This window comes from Amblyomma americanum, chromosome 6 (assembly GCF_052857255.1).
Source record: "Amblyomma americanum isolate KBUSLIRL-KWMA chromosome 6, ASM5285725v1, whole genome shotgun sequence".
In the NCBI taxonomy this organism is placed as follows: Eukaryota; Metazoa; Arthropoda; class Arachnida; order Ixodida; family Ixodidae; genus Amblyomma; species Amblyomma americanum.
In genome coordinates, this window is record NC_135502.1 from 191,300,703 (window position 1) to 191,318,997 (window position 18,295).

At 59.5% G+C, this 18,295-nt stretch overlaps 5 protein-coding genes across 5 annotated transcripts; 4 read left to right on the forward strand and 1 right to left on the reverse strand.

The window, feature by feature from the left end:
- Positions 1–840: 840 nt before the first annotated feature.
- On the forward strand, positions 841–2,600 carry LOC144094316 (histone H4). The gene has a single exon (XM_077628251.1). It carries the CDS (start codon positions 1,980–1,982, stop codon positions 2,289–2,291), a length of 312 nt encoding a protein of 103 aa, XP_077484377.1. The 5' UTR covers positions 841–1,979; the 3' UTR covers positions 2,292–2,600.
- A 9,814-nt stretch (positions 2,601–12,414) lies between these two features.
- On the forward strand, positions 12,415–13,183 carry LOC144095142 (histone H3-like). The gene has a single exon (XM_077628940.1). It carries the CDS (start codon positions 12,514–12,516, stop codon positions 12,922–12,924), a length of 411 nt encoding a protein of 136 aa, XP_077485066.1. The 5' UTR covers positions 12,415–12,513; the 3' UTR covers positions 12,925–13,183.
- A 678-nt stretch (positions 13,184–13,861) lies between these two features.
- Positions 13,862–14,236, reverse strand: LOC144095663 (histone H2A-like). The gene has a single exon (XM_077629332.1). It carries the CDS (start codon positions 14,234–14,236, stop codon positions 13,862–13,864), a length of 375 nt encoding a protein of 124 aa, XP_077485458.1.
- Positions 14,237–14,499: 263 nt separating this feature from the next.
- LOC144095143 (histone H2B) lies at positions 14,500–15,155 on the forward strand. The gene has a single exon (XM_077628941.1). The coding sequence runs from the start codon at positions 14,520–14,522 to the stop codon at positions 14,892–14,894; it is 375 nt and encodes a 124-aa protein (XP_077485067.1). The 5' UTR covers positions 14,500–14,519; the 3' UTR covers positions 14,895–15,155.
- A 2,068-nt stretch (positions 15,156–17,223) lies between these two features.
- On the forward strand, positions 17,224–17,535 carry LOC144095664 (histone H4). The gene has a single exon (XM_077629333.1). It carries the CDS (start codon positions 17,224–17,226, stop codon positions 17,533–17,535), a length of 312 nt encoding a protein of 103 aa, XP_077485459.1.
- The last annotated feature ends 760 nt before the right edge of the window (positions 17,536–18,295 follow it).

Below are 18,295 nucleotides of genomic sequence, written 5' to 3' on the forward strand. Positions count from 1 at the left end.
CAAGAGAAACTGGTCGTTTCTCAGCATCCTGGCGACCGGGAGAGGAGGGGGAGCGAGGTACGTGCGCCGCGAACGGCCGTAGTCGCCCTCTCAAGGGCCCGCTCCGATGTGGTCACGGACACGGTGAAATGTGTGCGGGAAGTTGGGGACACACACACACGATAAGTGAGTGCTTAATTTCCCCTTAGCAATGCACGTTTTGAGAACGGGCAGGTTTTGAGGACAAAAAAAAAAAAAACCGCTTCTGCAGCTTCACAAGTCGCGAAACCCGCTAATTGTTGGTAGCGCCAGCAATGACGGTGTCCTTGGTGTGTCTTTAAGGGGCGCGCGATTTAACGGTGTAAACTCTCCCCTGCCAGTGGGGGGGGGGGGCAGCAAACAGAAACCACGCGCACCTGTTTGCTTGCAACGCAGGCACGCACGAAAAAAAAAAAAAAGACTGACAGCAGCAACGACTAGGCATCAAGTATTTTTTTTTTTTTTTCCCATGCAAACGGAGCAGGCATGACCAAATATCGGTTATACAGCCACTATTGCGAAGTATAGGAGGTGCGCTTCGTTTTCCATTGTTTGCTATTTCCGTTTTTTTTTCTTGCGCGGTGGGGGGTCGCGTGATGCAGAATGGGGCAGTCTTCGCGTTGCTTGGTTGTTTACGTGTGCGCCTTGATGCGGTCGTTTTGGCTACCTTGCTGGCGGCGCGGCAGCCCTCCGAGAGGGCTCAGTAGTGCTAGCGAGCCGGCGCTTGCGGAGGCGGACTCTCATTGGTCGAGGCGCCGCAGCGAATGGCGGCTTCGCGCTGCCAGCACCACAGGCCGCCGAGCGTAACACCATCATTCCCTTCCCGTCTGGACCTCCGAGGAGTGCGGATGCGTCCCACCTCTCCTCTCGAGACGTACTCGTTTTTGACGACTACGCCTCGCCTCCGCCGCGCCCGGCGCACCCTCCTGCCCGCCCCTTGGACGATCGCAAGGAGCTCCGAGCGCGGCCAGCGCCGTCCGGCGCCCATCCCAAGAAGCCACTAGGCCTTCCCGCCGACTCGTCGCCCGCGTAGGGCCCCGTCGTCCTACTCCTAGTAGGCCTACCCGCCCGGCGGCCGCTTCGGCGGCCGGGTAACCCTCGCCCGCCGGGAGAGCCTCTTCGGGCCGTCGTCGTCAGCTGCAGCGGCGGCGGCCCATGTTTCCTGTGACCCCCCAGCAGCCGGCGCACCTGATGACGGCGACGGCTTGATCGCCTCCCTGACTCCGGCTGTGCTGCCCCGGACGGAGCGCGGCTTCCCTGCTGCCCTCCGCCCTCCCCGCGCGCACTCGTGCGTGAGGGGCCCCGACGCGCCGTCTTCATGCCGGTTCCCAGCGTCACCTCCCCCTGCTGCTGTCCTGACGCAGCTCCCGGCGTGAACCAGAACATCTCCGCCGGTCCCTGGTCGCCAGTCTACTGACGCCCTGCTGTTACCACAGCCCCTGCGCGCCGCCGGCAACGGCGGTTCCCAGCGCACCCCGCCGCGCTGCCTCACAGCAGTCTACCTGCGGTCCCCTACCGGCCACCCTTCGGTGGCTCTCTGCAGGCAGCCTCGGCTACCTGCAGCCTTCGCCTGCCCTGGCCGGCTCTCCGGCTGCTCCTGGGTCACGGCTCCCTGCCCCCGGCAGGCCCCCGACGACGCGCGCCACTCCCAGCGCGCGCCGTTCATCTTCCCCTCCCCAGCGAGACGGCTGCTTGCTGCGTGCCTGGTGCCTCGGGTGCTGTCTCCGGTGTCTTGTGAAGTGTGTAGTGCTGTCCCTGTCCCGTGTCACCACCCCAATCCCCCTCCCCTCCCCCACATCCCAATCCCCTTCCCCTGGCCCCTAAGAGTGATGCCCACGAGGCCAACATAAGCTGGGGCCAGTATCCCCCTCCCCAGAATATCCCATAGTACCAACCACCACCACCACCACCACCATTCCCCGTTCTCGCCTCGGAGTGTACACTTCGTCGTCGGCACCATCATGTCTGGTCGCGGAAAAGGTGGCAAGGGACTCGGCAAGGGAGGCGCGAAGCGCCATCGCAAGGTATTGCGAGACAACATCCAGGGCATCACCAAGCCCGCCATCCGTCGTCTGGCGCGCCGAGGCGGTGTCAAGCGCATCTCGGGCCTGATCTACGAGGAGACCCGCGGCGTGTTGAAAGTGTTCCTCGAGAATGTGATCCGGGACGCCGTCACGTACACGGAGCACGCTAAGCGCAAGACTGTCACCGCCATGGATGTGGTCTACGCGCTGAAGCGTCAGGGCCGCACTCTGTACGGCTTCGGAGGCTAGTCCGTCCACCGTGTGCCGTCTGGACTTCGGCGTCGTGCAAGCACCCTTCTCGCGAAAAACAGCCCTCTTTAGGGCTACCCAACTGCTGCATGGGCAGCCGCTGGTCATGCGAACCAGAGCTCCGGTTCTCGTGTGTCCCTCTCTCCCCTTTGTTTTGCTACCGTTTTCTGCATCCGTTTTTCCTTTCCTTGCGGCCTGCCACAGCGAGCGGATCACGACCGAACGGCAACCAGGAGTGGTCTCAGGTAAGCAGTTCCGTTCTTGACTCTGTGCAGTAGCGCGTGCAGTCAGTACTGTGAGTGTCGTCCGAGGGAGCATGCTCGCTGTTTGCCTAGTCAGTCACTGTCAAACGCAGTGGACGGAGTAAAACAAAGTGTGTGCTCGAATTTGCAAAGTCTTTCTGCATTGACCGTCTGGGATTCAAGTGAGGCGGTGTTCGAGAGGTGACCGTTCCAGAAGAGCACAGTTTTTTTTTTTTTTCGCTTTAAATGCGGGGCCTCATGGAATTCGGGGTCAGGTATGCTCGACTTTGTGCCGTAGTGCGTGCAACAACAAGTAGGGTATGCGAAATGCAGAGCTTCGCAGTTGCGCATCACTCGTGTCCGCCTGCGAAATGATCACAGCTCGTTTGAATGTCGCGGAAAGAGCGACTGATAATGTTGGCTACCGCTTAAAAAAAAAAGGGGGGGGGGGGGGGGGAATGCAAACAGAACGATTCGCCGAAGTCTGGTTAAGAGCGGAGATGCGAAGGTCCCTCTTTATTTTTTGGCCCATCGTGTTCTGCGTTGAAATTTTTTTGTGAAATGAAGGGCATTATAAAGTAGCCAATTACAGTTCCTACTCCCAACGTGACAGCGGCGGCGAGTTTTTTTGTTTTTTTTCTTCTCCCGCACCAAGTTTACCCAACTCATCGGCGCAGAGCTGCGTTCCGAATCGAAATATTCAAGGCGGTGTAATGATTGCACTGCATTGCGTTTGGTCCAAAACCGTTACAGTTTTTCTCTATCGTAAATGTGGGGCGCTTTCTTGCCTGCAGGACATGTGGCCAGGTAATGCTATCACATTATTGAGCCCAAGTGTGCCATAAGGCTGTGCTAGTCAGCTTTACATGTCTGTGGCAGAAACACTGTTGGCGAATTTCAGCAGCCGTGCGCGCGTCAAAGAAAAAAAATTGGACGACTTGCAGCCATTCCTTGTATGCAGAGCGCCTCTCATAATCTGAAACCTGGAGGTAAACACACCTGGCCGAGAGACGTGCGAAATGGAGCATCGTGTTTCGTTTCCTGAATAGGCCTTTGTTCGTCAAATTGGGCTTCCAGAGTGTAACTCCAGATAAAAAACACAGGAATGAACGGGACGGACAAATTGCAAACCATTGCAGCACGCGAACAGCCCCTGCCTCAAGTGAAAAGGGGGAAAAGAAGCACACAGCTTGGTTGTCTGCATTCCAAGTGACTCAATGATTGGTTCTGTAGCGTGTTCCGCTGACCTGGAACAACATTGTAATGCTGGGGGGACTTAACTTTTTGTACACGACGGTGCGGACGTTCTCGTCACAGTCGACTTTAAGGAACCTGCAGGGTGGGATGAGCCGCCGAATGCCTCTTTAGTCTTGAGTCATTTTTTTTTTCTCCCCAGTTATGAGTACAATTAGATGATTTACCATCCCACTGGTGCACCGCTACAGACAGTTGTCCAAATTCATAGGAAGCGTTATTGCCTCCGACTGCCCAGTCGCTGTCCAATTTGTGTTTGCGACGATCACCTGCAGTGAATTATTATTATGAGACCACATTGTTGGAGCAGGTTCAATTCGTGAGTTTTTGACAGGCAGTACAGACACCGAAACGTACCTGTGAATAATAGCGTGCAAAAGCACTTCTCCCATGGAAACTGGAATATGCAGGATCTGTGTGGGAGCCTCATTGCAAAGAAAGGATGTAATGGAATAATACAAACGAGAGGACCCACCTTCCCTACTAACGCCTGAGAATGGAGTGCGCACACAAGAGCACAGGTGTAAAGTCAGTCGTCTCCAGTAAAGAGGAAAATTGGACTTGAACCTTTCCCTTAGGCCAATATTTTGTGCCACAGAACCCGACATGAATAGCTTTCTTTCTCTGCTTGCTGTAAAGGAGTCGTCTGAAAAGTTTCTAACGACTATGCAAAAAATCTAACTCTCTCAGGGTGAAAAAGCGCCGCGGGAAAAATCCACGTATTCATCATTTACCCGAGTCGGTTTTTGCTTCGCGCGGCAGCAGCAGTCGACTGCGCGACGCGGACTCTGCTGTCTCGGAGGCGGGTATACTTGCGCAGGCGACACGAAGGGGGCGCCGCAGCCCCGCGCTGCGCCGACTGTGTTGCGTTGGCAGGGAGGGAGGAGCAGCTCAGCTCCGGGCCTCAAGTATTCCGTTGCGTGGCAAGCGTTGGGCGCTTTAATGGGGGCTCGCACCCAGGCCGGTAGACGTCCTGCGCGAATTTTTGTTATTATTTTTGGTTTGCAAGCTAGAAGCGTCGGAACTGTGCCCGCAAATTTCGTTGCGGTGCGGCCGTAGCAGAGCGCTATTCTACGCGGGCCCCTACAGATATGCACATCCTGGCCTATGCTATGCAAGGAAAACGACAGGGCAGTGGATATAAAGCACTTTTCTTTCTATTTTTTTCAATTGGCCGCAGTCAGTTGATCTAACCCAGGCATGCACTTCCGTTTGTTTCTAAGGTGACCGCAGGAAGTACACCTCAATTACGGAGAGATGGGATGCATTCTTTACGCGCGCTGCTCTTGCTCACTAACCTTGCCTGCCTAGTACTCGAAGCATATTGTCCCGCAGATGCAGGAGAGCTTTTAGGCATTTATGCGCGGCTTCCGTGCACTGCACTGTGCCCAGTTCTTTCTGTGCAGTAAATAGTAAATTGGTTCATCTCTTGCGGTGGTTTGCGAGCTTGGCGCCCGGGGAGTTTTTTTTTTTTTTCGCAATCCCGTTGCTCTTTGTCTCCAAGACAAGAAAGCCTCTAACTGATAGCGTTGTGCGCATACCTATCCAGCGAAGCGCATGAACTTCGCAGGCGGCTGTGAGAAGTAGTGGGTCTTCGTTTTGCTCCGCACTTTTGTCTTCTCCGCTGGCGTTGAACCTTCTATGATTGCTTTCCAGTAATGCGGCCTAACTCGGCCAACAATCGCCGCTTTTTTTTTACACGCGCGACAGTCTGTTCTACACCAGTAACGGCACGTGCTTTTCAGGCATGCGGCGGCGACACACTGTAAGGTATCCACATCCAAGCTTGGGAAAGCAGCCACAGTGCCTGGGCAGGGAGAAAAAGTGCCTTTTATAAAATTGCACGCCACCACTTTAATCTTTACACTCGCCTCTCACATTCATTCGCTCATGCCGACCGCAGTGCACTTAACAATTTTGGTTGCTGCCTCCTTCCTTTGCCTATTGAAATGAGCCAACAAACAGCGAAAATAATTACTTTCTCCTCCTCAACTAAAGTTCAGTTCTATACTCAGAATGTCTCCCGGAGCATTCATTGCTTGCTGTCGCGCTAGTAGCTTCGCCTTTCTTTTCGAAAGACTCATTGCCCGGTATGTCCAAGAAGACAAGCTCGTTGCAGTGCGCTAACGCCACACGGAACGACCCGCAACCGCGTCGACACCCTGGTGTGGTGGCAAAGTCGACGCTGCCGCGTACGCCCGGCTCCTGCCAGAGGGCTGCTTTTGCTGTGCGGGCAAACCTAAAGGATAGGCGCACCGTAATCTTGCGCTAGACCACGGTTCCACACCCACTTGTCTCACCTTTGCCAGGCGCGAAACCAACGCGCGCTCGAAAAGTATATATATAGTGATTATTTATTTAAAATAACAAAAAGGAAGGTAAAAGATGTTTGCTCACCCCGGCATCTGCCATCACTAAACGGCGGCACCTGAGCTGGGGTAGCGGAAATATAGGATAGCAGGCAGTTTGAAGAAGTGAAACAAAAGAGGTGAGGGGATAGCAGGAAAGAGATAGGGGTGAGGGCATATATACACTATTTACAGGTCAAATGTTCCGGCCGCGCGCGTTCAGCCGCCGCGGCCGCCGGGTGGGAGAGGGGGGTGTCGCCGATGAGGAGGCGGCCTGCTTCGTTGGGCAGGAGGCGGCCGGCTGCGTTGGGTCGCCGCGTCGTCTCCAAGGGGGAGGTGCCCGTGACGTCGCCGCCAGGCGCCGCCTGGAATGCAGATGGCTGCGCGCGTGCGCCAACTAACCGAAACCACCGCGACACTCGCGCACAGCACTTGTTCACAACAGCTGGTGTGGGGCGGCCAGCTGTTTTAAGCGTCCGAGGTAGCACAAGCGGAGCGTTTCGTCACTGCCTAACACTACCTGGCGCAGAACAGACGGGACGTCAGGCCCGTCTGTTCGAGAAAAGCACACAAGCTCACCATTGTTCGCTCACGGGTACGCGCACTGCCCTGCGGCCACAACAGCGTCTTGAGCGAGTCTGGTAGGATGCCCAGCGCCCTGTAGGCCGCGAGCATATCACGACGAGCGTCGGCGAACGCGGTGCAGCGAAGTAGCAGATGTTCCAGTGTCTCCACTGCACCGCATCTAACACACACTTCGCTCGTCGCTAGTCCGTGGCGCACCCGTCGGTCCCCAGGCCACACGCAGCCGATGCGCGCGCGGAGGATCATTGCGCGTTGCGCCCGCGAGAGGGCGCGGCAGCCGTTGATGCTTGGAATGCGCTCACCTCCCGCGATGCGTGGGTCGGGGTGCTGCTGTCGGAGATGATCATGGATGACCGCTCGCACGTCCTCCAGCGCTAGCGGGGGATCGCTCGGAGGTAGTTGATGTGCGGCGGTCGCGAGTTCGTCGGCCTCCTCGTTTCCCGCGATGCCGCAGTGACCGGGCACCCACTGCACGCGCACAACACATCCTTGCTGTGCAAGGCGCTCGATGTTTGCGCGAATGCCGCGCACTAGGGGGGTACCGCGGCCGATGCACTGTAGGCGGGTGAGGGCGTTGCGGGAGTCGCAGAGCAGAGCACTCCTGGGTGGCGGAGGGGCGATGGAGAGCAGCAGGTCCAGGCCCAGGTTTATCCCCATCAGCTCCGCCGTGGTAGAGGATCCCAGGAAGTTGGCGTGGGTCTGGCTGTGCAGTCGCAGGGCTGGGATGGTAGCCGCCGCTGCGATGGAGCGGCTGTCGCGTACCACTGAGCCGTCTGTGTACACGAGGACATGGCCCTGAAGATCCTCGTGAATGACGGCTCTGGTCAGCTGCTGCACAGCGCAGAGGGGCGTGCTCCGCTTTCCCGCGATGCCGACGATCTCGTGCTCTATCTCCGAGGCAGCAGGCCATGGCTGGCAGGGGCCGTAGGGGGGGGCGGCTTCTGTCAGGCGCTCGTAGTCCAAAAGCGCCGCACCCATTTGCGAGCGTGGGTGCGTGCGCATTCGTTGCAATAGCGGGCCGCCGTCCGGTGCGCGATGCAAACGGTCAATGTGGTGCAGTGCCCTGCGCGCCGCTTGGAGCTGAAGCGGCCATGCTCCTGCCTCGGCCAGTGTTGCGGCGCACTGCGAGTCCTTCGGCAGGCCGAGGCACACGCGCAGGGACTTGCGGTGCTGGAGTTCAAGCTTCCTCCAGCACGGTTTGCGCACCGAGACGAGCGGCAACGCGTAGAGTGCCGCCCCCAATGCTGCGGCGTTGTATAGTCGCAGCGCGGCTTGCTGGCTGATGCCATGGCCTCGAGCGGTGAGCTTGTGTACGGCGGCGGTGATCCTCTTCATCTGCAAACAGGCCTTGGTCGCCGCGGGGCGGAAGGAGAGGCGCCAGTCGATGTCCAAGCCGAGGTACCGCACCGATTTGCGCCAAGGAATCGGAGTCCCGCCCAGCGACAGTGGCGCAGGGCGCGCGCGCGAGCGCGAAACGCAAGCCATGGCTACCGTTTTGCCCGCGCACAGCGACAGACCTATGCCGTCCAAGCGGGCGTCGATTGCTGTCAGCGCTCCCTGAAGACACTCCCGCACGCGGAGCGCCTCGCCCGGTGGCCCCCGGCACCACAGCGCTATGTCGTCCGCGTATATGGACATGTACACGTGGTGTCGGCCGCTCGCGGGGAGGCAGGCCGGCACCACCGACATGGCCACATTGAACAGAAACGGTGACAAGACAGAGCCCTGCGGCACGCCCAGTTCCACCGGACGAGGCTCGGAGAACTTGCCCCCTACTCTCACGCGCATAGTGCGCCCCGTCAGGAAGCCGCGAACATAATGCAACAAGCGCCCGCTCACACCGGCTCCTTCGAGCGCCGCGAGAATTGGTGCGCGGTGGACGTTGTCAAAAGCGCTCGAGACGTCCAGCAGCAGCAGCAGCGCGACCTGTTTTGCCGCCCTGGCGTGCTCCAGCGCTGTGACAACGTCCGAAATCGAATCTGCCGTGCACCGCATCCCGCGGAAACCCGTCTGCCGCTCGTCAAACAAATCAGCATCCGCGGCTCGCTCGTTCAAACGCTGCAACGCCATATGCTCCATGAGCTTACCCACTGCCGATGTTAGTGCCACTGGACGGTATCCGTTCAGCTCCGTGGGTGGGCGCCCAGGCTTGCGAATGGGACAGACGACCGCTGTGCGCCAGTCCTCCGGTAGTTCCCCGCGTTCCCACACCAGGTTGATCTGCTGCAGGAGGATCTGTCGTTGCCTCGCATCCAGGTTTCGTAGCATTTGGTAGGTCACCCCGTCCAGGCCGGGCGCCGACCGACGGCGGCAGCGCTGCAGCGCGTTATTCAACTCCGCCGCGGTGAACAGGGCGTCGCAGGGGCCTTCCGAGGTGACGGGGGAGGGAGGGGCGCCGCATCCGGGGCTCTCGAGCGCAGCTTTGCTAGCTGCGCCTGCGGGGCTGTGCGGCGCAAACCGGTCGGCGAACCGCTCAGCGAGCTCTTCGTCGCTGAGCCCGCTGTATATTGCCAGTGCAGCAAGCGGCTGCGGGTTTGCCTGAGGTTCCGTGATGCGCCGCAAGGTGTCGAATAGCCTCCGCGAGCTTGCGTCTTCCTCCATCCTTTGACATAATGAAGCCCACTGGCGACGGTAAAGTTTGTTGGAGTGGCGCCGCGCTTTCGCGTCCAGGCGGTTGTATATTGTCCAGTCGGCGGCCCTGTCGGTCCGTCGTGCCCTTCGCTCTGCGCGGTCCCTTTGCTCGCGCAGCTCAAGCAGTCTGTTGTCTGGTGCGGGCTGGCCCGCCCGCACCTCTGCTTTTCGGGTTGCTGCGAGGGCACTTCGGACCAAGCTGGTGAAAAAGGGCGCGCCTGAGGCAGCCGCCTCGTCTACAGCCTGCCTGAACGCGCTCCAGTTCACGATGGAGTAGGTGCGTTTAGCGCGGGCCTCCGCCGCAGTGGGTTCGATCAGGATGGAGTAGTGATCCGAGCCCCAGAGAGATGGTGATCGGTGCCATGTCGCCTCAATGCCTCTGGATGCGAAGGCAACGTCGATGCAGGAGCCTGGTGTTCCGCGTCGTCGGAAGGTGGGCTCGCCGGTGTTCAAGGCGATGAGTCCCAGCTGCGTTGCTGCGTCGTGCAGGTCGTCTCCTCGCGCTGAATGGTGGGCACTGCCCCACGCACTGTGATGGGCGTTAAAATCACCGCAGATGATCTGGCGTGGGGCACAACACGAGGACACTGCACGAAAACACAGCGCGTTCCACGCGACAGCTGGGCGCACGTAAACACAAGCCACCGACGTGTCAACACCACCGACGCGCACTGTCACCACCACGCACTCCTGAGCATCGGTTGTCGCCGCCGCCGAACCGACGAAAGTATGTTTCACATCCCGCCGCACATACACCGCACACCTCGATTTCCCAGGCCGATGGGAGTGGTCATCACAGGGCACTGCAGCACAGGACTTCTCCTCACATTTGGTTGGCGAGTGGTAGCCGATGTATCCGGGTAGTCGCCTTTGGGGCTCCTCCTCGTGGACCCGCACGTACGTCTCCTGCAGCGCGATAACCTCCGGTGCGCTTTCCGCGATGCGCACGCGGAGTTCAGAGTACCGCGCCGCAAGGGAGCGCACGTTCCACTGCAGGACTGTGGGGATCCGAGGCGAAGCCCGGCGACTAGCCATGATTGTTGGCGTCCTGTAGAGGAGAGCCTGCAGCTTCTAAGCAGGCCCGGCGTCCGTCTGAGCCCTCCGGGAGCAGCGAGCTGAGCGCCCGCAGTGCGAGCTTCAGCTTCGCGATTTCAGTGTCGCGTGCATCCGGAGGCTGGCCTGGGAACTTTGCTGCGGGAGGAGGCGGTGCCTGGCGGGATGTGCGCGGGTCCGGTCTCTGCCGGCCCCGCTGCAGGGGCTGCTGGCTCTGCTGACTGCGTCCACTGGACACCACCTGCGCATATGAAAGAGCGCCAGGCGGTGAAGTGCGGTGCTGCTGGGTGGCCTGGGGCGCCATTTCCGCTGTCACCACGGCCCGGACCGCGCGCCGAGACAGTGGCACGTGCGAAGTGGCGAGCAGGGTGGCCACATGTCTCTCGCGCTGCCAGTGGGGGCACGCGGGGTCCGTGGCCGCGTGTTGCCCGCCGCAATTCAGGCAGCGCGGCTTGCGACTCGGACAGGCGCCCTGATCGTGGGGGCCCCCGCAGCGAATGCAGCGGTCTGGAGCACGGCAGGCTCCGGTGGTATGGCCCAGCCCGCCGCATTTACCGCACTGCAGTGGTCGAGGTCTGCAGGCTCGCACAGCCAGGCGCCTCCTGCAAATGGAAATGTGTGCCGGTGGCACCGGCGCCGCAAATCTGACAGTCAGGGTGCTGTCAGATAGCGACGCCGACACGATCGGCACCGTTGATTCGGTCGCAGCGAGCAGCTCGGCCACCGTCCGGCGTCCGTCCACCCCGAAAACGAGGCCGGAGCAGTGGTTGCGGGGGGCTGGCTCCCTTGCGGTGACTGCCACCCCGCGGATGACAGAGAGAGCGAGCAGCTCGCGCAGCGTGCCCGCGTTCGCGACGTCCACGGCCACAACACCGCGCCGAGTGTTGGCGCGGACGGCCAGGACACCAGGCCGTGGTCCCAGCTCCTCCGCCAGCTCCCATCCCTGCTCCCGGGAGAAGGCCGCGTCCCGCTGGGCTGGCCGGTACAGGACGGTCCCGTGGACGTTGTTGGCGACCTGCACCGCAGTGGCAGCCCTAGCGAGGGCAGCCCCGCGTCGCCGCCGCGCCCGAGGGGTCACCTGCTTCCACGGGATAAGCCGCTCGGGAGCAGTTTCGTGCTGAGCCGCCCCGGCCGCCGGGGCTGGAGAGGGGGTGACGCCGGTGGGAAGGCGGAGGGAGAGAGCGTGGCCCGGTGCGCTCGGCTGGTCCCGGCTGCGCTGGGTTGCCGCTGCTTCTCCAAGGAGGGGGGGCGCCGCGGTGCCCGTGACGTCACCGGTGACGTCGGTGGAGTCGCCGCCGCTGGGTGCCGCTTGGAGCGCAGGTGGCGAGGGGGGGCAGCCGGTTCTGCTGCAGGCCGTCTGGAATGCGGGAGGCGAGGGGAGGCGGCAGGCAGCAAGCCGCTTGTCCCGTCCACGTGCTTCGCGACTGCTGCGGCGGCCATGGCTGCCTTCCGTGCCGCTCGCTGGGGAAGGCGAGCGATGGCGCTTGCGGACAGCACTCTCGTCCATGGCCTCGGATTCCGGGGCCAGCACCTCGACCACGCTCTCGGCACCGGTCTCCGGGGCCCCGCTGGTGTTCGCGGGACGGTCCGCCGTCGCTGCCATGGCCGCAGGTGTCGGTGCAGCAGTAGCACGTGGTGCCTGCATTCCAACAGGGAGATGCGGGGCCTGCACGAGCGCGGCCGCCCGATCAGGCGAGAAGCCCGCCTGCTGTAAACCCACGATCGCTCGCTCCAAGGCCACCAGCAGCGTGCTCAGGGTGGCGCGGTCACGGGCACTGTCTCCTACGCTCCACGAACGCGGCATCCTGCGCATCGTGCTCGGTGCAGCTGCCCTAGCATTTTCGCACGTGGGCTCCATGGTGGAGCCCCCAAACAAAAAATAGGCCTATCGGCCCCACCGCACCAGCTTCGAAAAATCTCGAAAAGTAGTATTTCCAGCATTCTGGCGGCCGCCGCAGAACGGAGGGAAGCTATCGGTCCGTCAGCGGGGACCAATCGGGTCGGAGAGAGGGCGCGAGGGAGCAGCGCCGCCGCGCGGCGCGGAACACAGTCTCTCGCCGCCCGTCTCCGAAGGCAGTCCGTCCGTTACCAGCGTCCGCGTCCGGCACCATGGCTCGCACGAAGCAAACCGCGCGCAAGAGCACCGGTGGCAAGGCCCCCCGCAAGCAGCTGGCCACAAAGTCTGCTCGTAAGAGTGCGCCAGCTACCGGAGGCGTGAAGAAGCCTCACAGATATAGGCCTGGCACCGTGGCACTTCGTGAAATTCGCCGATACCAAAAATCGACCGAACTTCTCATCCGCAAGCTGCCCTTCCAGCGCCTGGTGAGAGAAATCGCTCAGGACTTCAAGACCGACCTGCGCTTCCAGAGCTCGGCCGTCATGGCACTTCAGGAGGCCAGCGAGGCATACCTGGTCGGTCTCTTCGAGGACACCAACCTGTGCGCGATCCACGCCAAGCGCGTCACCATCATGCCGAAGGATATCCAGCTGGCGAGGCGCATCCGCGGCGAGCGCGCCTAGAGCGCAGTGGCGCCCGGCACTTGGCGCCGCCGCCGCCGCCGCAGCAACGCATCACAACGGTCCTTCTCAGGACCACCCAAATGTTTGCTTTGGCCACGGGCGCACGAAACCGAGCTCCGAACCCGGCCGGTCCCTCTCTCTCGAACACTGCGTTTCGCAGCTGCTGGAAAACGAGGTGAGTTGTTGAAAGCCATGGCCCTGGCGTCTTCCGCGGGCTCGCGCTTGTAAATAACATCATTGCACAAGTCACGCGCGCGCGCGCGCCCAGTTTTGTGGGGGTAAATGCGGCGCTGGGCGCGCAAGTGAATGCAGCACGCGCCGCCTACATTAGGTGCACCTTGATACGCCGCGTACGTATTTATTGCTGTGTGAATAGTTTCTGTCGATATTACCGTCCGCTCACCTATTTTATTTCGTGTCTGCATTCTGCCTGCTGTGGTTTATTTCCGCTGTCCCAGTTCACGTCCTTCGGTATCTATGGCAGATGCCCGCGGTGGCGAAAAAAAAAAAAAAATCCCGTCCCTTGCTCTCTATTACTGTCTCAGTAAAGCCACTTCGTCATTCTCTCTAGCGCTGCTATGTGAAACCCCTGCTAGGGAACTGCCAAAAAAAAAAAAAAACAATGCGCTGGTCATGCCCCTTATTAACGCTCTACTGGCCTCCTGCTAGCGACTGGGCCAGGAAAAGGAAAGGAAGAAGGGGCCGATAAAACTAAATAAAAGCCAACCTGTGTGCGGCGCGCAGTGAGGCAAACACTTTGAAAAAACAGCCAGCGTGAGAGGGACGCAGCGGTCCAGAGCAAATAAAAAAAACAAAACCCAAAGGTATCACACAGCGAGGCCCCGCCGTGGCAGGCAGTTGGTTGGTCCTGATAAGGACCGTTAGTTGGGCGCTGCTGATGCGGCGGGCGCGCCTCCACAGACGTGCGGTAGACCGCTCACGCCTTCTTCTCGGTCTTCTTGGGGAGCAACACGGCCTGGATGTTGGGCAAGACGCCGCCCTGGGCGATGGTAACTCCCGAGAGCAGCTTGTTCAGCTCCTCGTCGTTTCGGATGGCCAGCTGCAGGTGGCGCGGAATGATTCTGGTCTTCTTGTTGTCCCGAGCAGCGTTGCCCGCCAGCTCGAGCACCTCGGCGGCCAGGTATTCGAGGACGGCGGCCAGGTAAACGGGGGCGCCGGCTCCGACGCGCTCCGCGTAGTTGCCCTTACGCAAGAGACGGTGAATTCGACCCACGGGGAACTGCAGTCCCGCGCGGCTCGAGCGGGTCTTGCTCTTGCCCTTGGCCTTGCCTCCTTTTCCGCGACCTGACATGGTGACTTCTGTTGTACGCTCGAGAAAGAACGGGGAACGCCGCGTGCGAGAACAGACAGGAACGGGCTGCTGCTTGATACTACGAACCTCGAGAGCGCGCCGCGATACCGCGACGGGAGCGCTGGAGGGAGGGTGAGGAGGCCGCGACGCGTCGACCAATCGCGCGGCGGCCTGGCTCCGGTCGCTTGAACACCACGGTGCCAGTATAAAAACGCCGCGCGCCCCTGCGCGCGCGTTCTTTCGACACCGTCCGTCTCCCCGAGCGCAGTCGTAACTGATCGTCATGCCCCCTCAACCGTCGGGAAAGGCCGTGAAGAAGGCCGGAAAGGCGCAGAAGAATGTGCGCGCAACCGACAAGAAGAAGAAGAAGCGCCGCAGGAAGGAGAGCTTCTCCATCTACATCTATAAGGTGCTCAAGCAGGTGCATCCGGACACTGGAGTATCCAGCAAGGCCATGTCCATCATGAACAGCTTCGTGAACGACATCTTCGAGCGCATCGCGGCCGAGTCCTCTCGCCTGGCCCACTACAACAAGCGCTCGACCATCACGAGCCGGGAGATCCAAACTGCGGTGCGTCTCTTGCTGCCTGGCGAGCTGGCCAAGCACGCCGTGTCCGAAGGCACCAAGGCTGTCACCAAGTACACCAGCTCCAAGTAGGCGGCACATCGCGCTCGTCGCCAGTCGTCCCCCCCAACAACCTCAACGGCTCTTTTCAGAGCCAACCAAAGTGTTTGCATCGTCGAGTCTGCAGGTAGCGGCGCGATGCTCCGGGCCCCTTTCTCTCTCTGTGTTTTGATTGTTTAAGTTGTTTTCTTCATTAGCATGTAGCCTCGAGAAATGGATATCAGGCGGTTGAAATAGCAGCGGTTTTGCTTAGGCAGCATGCAATACAGCCAGATTGTTAAAGAACAATATTTCGAATTAGTTGTAGGAGAACTGTAAAGGAAATATGTATGCATGTGAATACTCATCCGCATGAGCACGTAAGAGAGAAGAAAAAAAAAAGAAGCTTCTACCTATTATATGCTTGCTTAAGTGTGACGGCAGGAGGTAATTGATTGCGGAATTCCCCCGGTTTGGGTTTGTGTGGATATTTGGCCTTAAGAAAAGGTTATCGTTTCGTGGCCGCAACACGTGCCTGCGGACGTCGGGGAGGCCACTGTGTTCCCTCAGTCTGTTCTTAGGAAATTCGAAAGGAAAACAGTTTGCCACCCGTGGCGTGCCCCATCTGGCCAGCGGTATTCGAAGGGAGGGAGGAAGTACTTACGTACAGCTGTAAGGGTTACATACACCAATGTGCAGGACGTAGAACTGGGCAGTACAGTGCGGCGGACGTAGCTGTAGCAAATCAGTCCGCAGAGAAGCCACGCTTCACACTGGCCACCGGGCGAGCGCGCACTCGCAGAATATGAAGCGCTACAAGCACAATTTGCTGTGTCGTTAGTAATGTGCGTGTCCCCCAGCGCGTGCGGCGCGCCCGCGTTTTTGTTTTCTTTTTTTTTTTCCCCGGTAAGAACGGCGAAAAATTCCGACGCTGGCAGCTGTTTGGTACCTTCTTTGGCTTCTTGCGGCCGATGCTGTCGTGCCAGATAGAGCAAGTAAGTCCTCGAACACGAGCAGATTATCGTATCGCGCGTGTGCACAATAGCCTGGCAATGGTCGGAAAACTGAAAGCGACGCTCGCACAGCTCGGGTTCGATCCAGCGAGCCGAAAGTGGGAAGAGAGGTGGTGAGACATTTGTTCTATGTGGCTGGAAAATTTTAAAGCTGTGCATTGGTTACTTTTTGAGATAAACGTATTTCTATGTAGTCCGCAAGAGAAACTGGTCGTTTCTCAGCATCCTGGCGACCGGGAGAGGAGGGGGAGCGAGGTACGTGCGCCGCGAACGGCCGTAGTCGCCCTCTCAAGGGCCCGCTCCGATGTGGTCACGGACACGGTGAAATGTGTGCGGGAAGTTGGGGACACACACACACGATAAGTGAGTGCTTAATTTCCCCTTAGCAATGCACGTTTTGAGAACGGGCAGGTTTTGAGGACAAAAAAAAAAAAAAAACCGCTTCTGCAGCTTCACAAGTCGCGAAACCCGCTAATTGTTGGTAGCGCCAGCAATGACGGTGTCCTTGGTGTGTCTTTAAGGGGCGCGCGATTTAACGGTGTAAACTCTCCCCTGCCAGTGGGGGGGGGGGGGCAGCAAACAGAAACCACGCGCACCTGTTTGCTTGCAACGCAGGCACGCACGAAAAAAAAAAGACTGACAGCAGCAACGACTAGGCATCAAGTATTTTTTTTTTTTTTTCCCATGCAAACGGAGCAGGCATGACCAAATATCGGTTATACAGCCACTATTGCGAAGTATAGGAGGTGCGCTTCGTTTTCCATTGTTTGCTATTTCCGTTTTTTTTTTCTTGCGCGGTGGGGGGTCGCGTGATGCAGAATGGGGCAGTCTTCGCGTTGCTTGGTTGTTTACGTGTGCGCCTTGATGCGGTCGTTTTGGCTACCTTGCTGGCGGCGCGGCAGCCCTCCGAGAGGGCTCAGTAGTGCTAGCGAGCCGGCGCTTGCGGAGGCGGACTCTCATTGGTCGAGGCGCCGCAGCGAATGGCGGCTTCGCGCTGCCAGCACCACAGGTCGCCGAGCGTAACACCCCCCCCCGCTGGTGCTTGCACACACTCCCAGTGCACCGCGGTATTTTCCCCTCCCAGGTGCGAGTTGGAATTGCTGCTGCGGCGTCGAGATGGCGGGACCAAAGGACCCTCCTGACGGACCCCAGGCCACGGCTTCCCCCGGACATCATGCACCCTCCCCCCTCCCCTCCCCACCCTACATCCCCCTAACCCCTTCCCCTGGTCCCCAAGAGTGATGCCCTAAGGGCCAACATACGTCGGGACCAGTACCCCCCTCCCCAGAATATCCCATAGTACCAACCACCACCACCACCATCATTCCCCGTTCTCGCCTCGGAGTGTACACTTCGTCGTCGGCACCATCATGTCTGGTCGCGGAAAAGGTGGCAAGGGACTCGGCAAGGGAGGCGCGAAGCGCCATCGCAAGGTATTGCGAGACAACATCCAGGGCATCACCAAGCCCGCCATCCGTCGTCTGGCGCGCCGAGGCGGTGTCAAGCGCATCTCGGGCCTGATCTACGAGGAGACCCGCGGCGTGTTGAAAGTGTTCCTCGAGAATGTGATCCGGGACGCCGTCACGTACACGGAGCACGCTAAGCGCAAGACTGTCACCGCCATGGATGTGGTCTACGCGCTGAAGCGTCAGGGCCGCACTCTGTACGGCTTCGGAGGCTAGTCCGTCCACCGTGTGCCGTCTGGACTTCGGCGTCGTGCAAGCACCCTTCTCGCGAAAAACAGCCCTCTTTAGGGCTACCCAACTGCTGCATGGGCAGCCGCTGGTCATGCGAACCAGAGCTCCGGTTCTCGTGTGTCCCTCTCTCCCCTTTGTTTTGCTACCGTTTTCTGCATCCGTTTTTCCTTTCCTTGCGGCCTGCCACAGCGAGCGGATCACGACCGAACGGCAACCAGGAGTGGTCTCAGGTAAGCAGTTCCGTTCTTGACTCTGTGCAGTAGCGCGTGCAGTCAGTACTGTGAGTGTCGTCCGAGGGAGCATGCTCGCTGTTTGCCTAGTCAGTCACTGTCAAACGCAGTGGACGGAGTAAAACAAAGTGTGTGCTCGAATTTGCAAAGTCTTTCTGCATTGACCGTCTGGGATTCAAGTGAGGCGGTGTTCGAGAGGTGACCGTTCCAGAAGAGCACAGTTTTTTTTTTTTTTCGCTTTAAATGCGGGGCCTCATGGAATTCGGGGTCAGGTATGCTCGACTTTGTGCCGTAGTGCGTGCAACAACAAGTAGGGTATGCGAAATGCAGAGCTTCGCAGTTGCGCATCACTCGTGTCCGCCTGCGAAATGATCACAGCTCGTTTGAATGTCGCGGAAAGAGCGACTGATAATGTTGGCTACCGCTTAAAAAAAAAAGGGGGGGGGGGGGGGGGGGGAATGCAAACAGAACGATTCGCCGAAGTCTGGTTAAGAGCGGAGATGCGAAGGTCCCTC

Excerpts from the sequence above, each read along its gene's own strand:
- LOC144095663 (XM_077629332.1), bottom strand. The coding sequence starts at position 14,236 with ATGTCAGGTCGCGGAAAAGGAGGCAAGGCCAAGGGCAAGAGCAAGACC.
- LOC144095664 (XM_077629333.1), top strand. The coding sequence starts at position 17,224 with ATGTCTGGTCGCGGAAAAGGTGGCAAGGGACTCGGCAAGGGAGGCGCG.
- LOC144095143 (XM_077628941.1), top strand. The coding sequence starts at position 14,520 with ATGCCCCCTCAACCGTCGGGAAAGGCCGTGAAGAAGGCCGGAAAGGCG.
- LOC144094316 (XM_077628251.1), top strand. The coding sequence starts at position 1,980 with ATGTCTGGTCGCGGAAAAGGTGGCAAGGGACTCGGCAAGGGAGGCGCG.
- LOC144095142 (XM_077628940.1), top strand. The coding sequence starts at position 12,514 with ATGGCTCGCACGAAGCAAACCGCGCGCAAGAGCACCGGTGGCAAGGCC.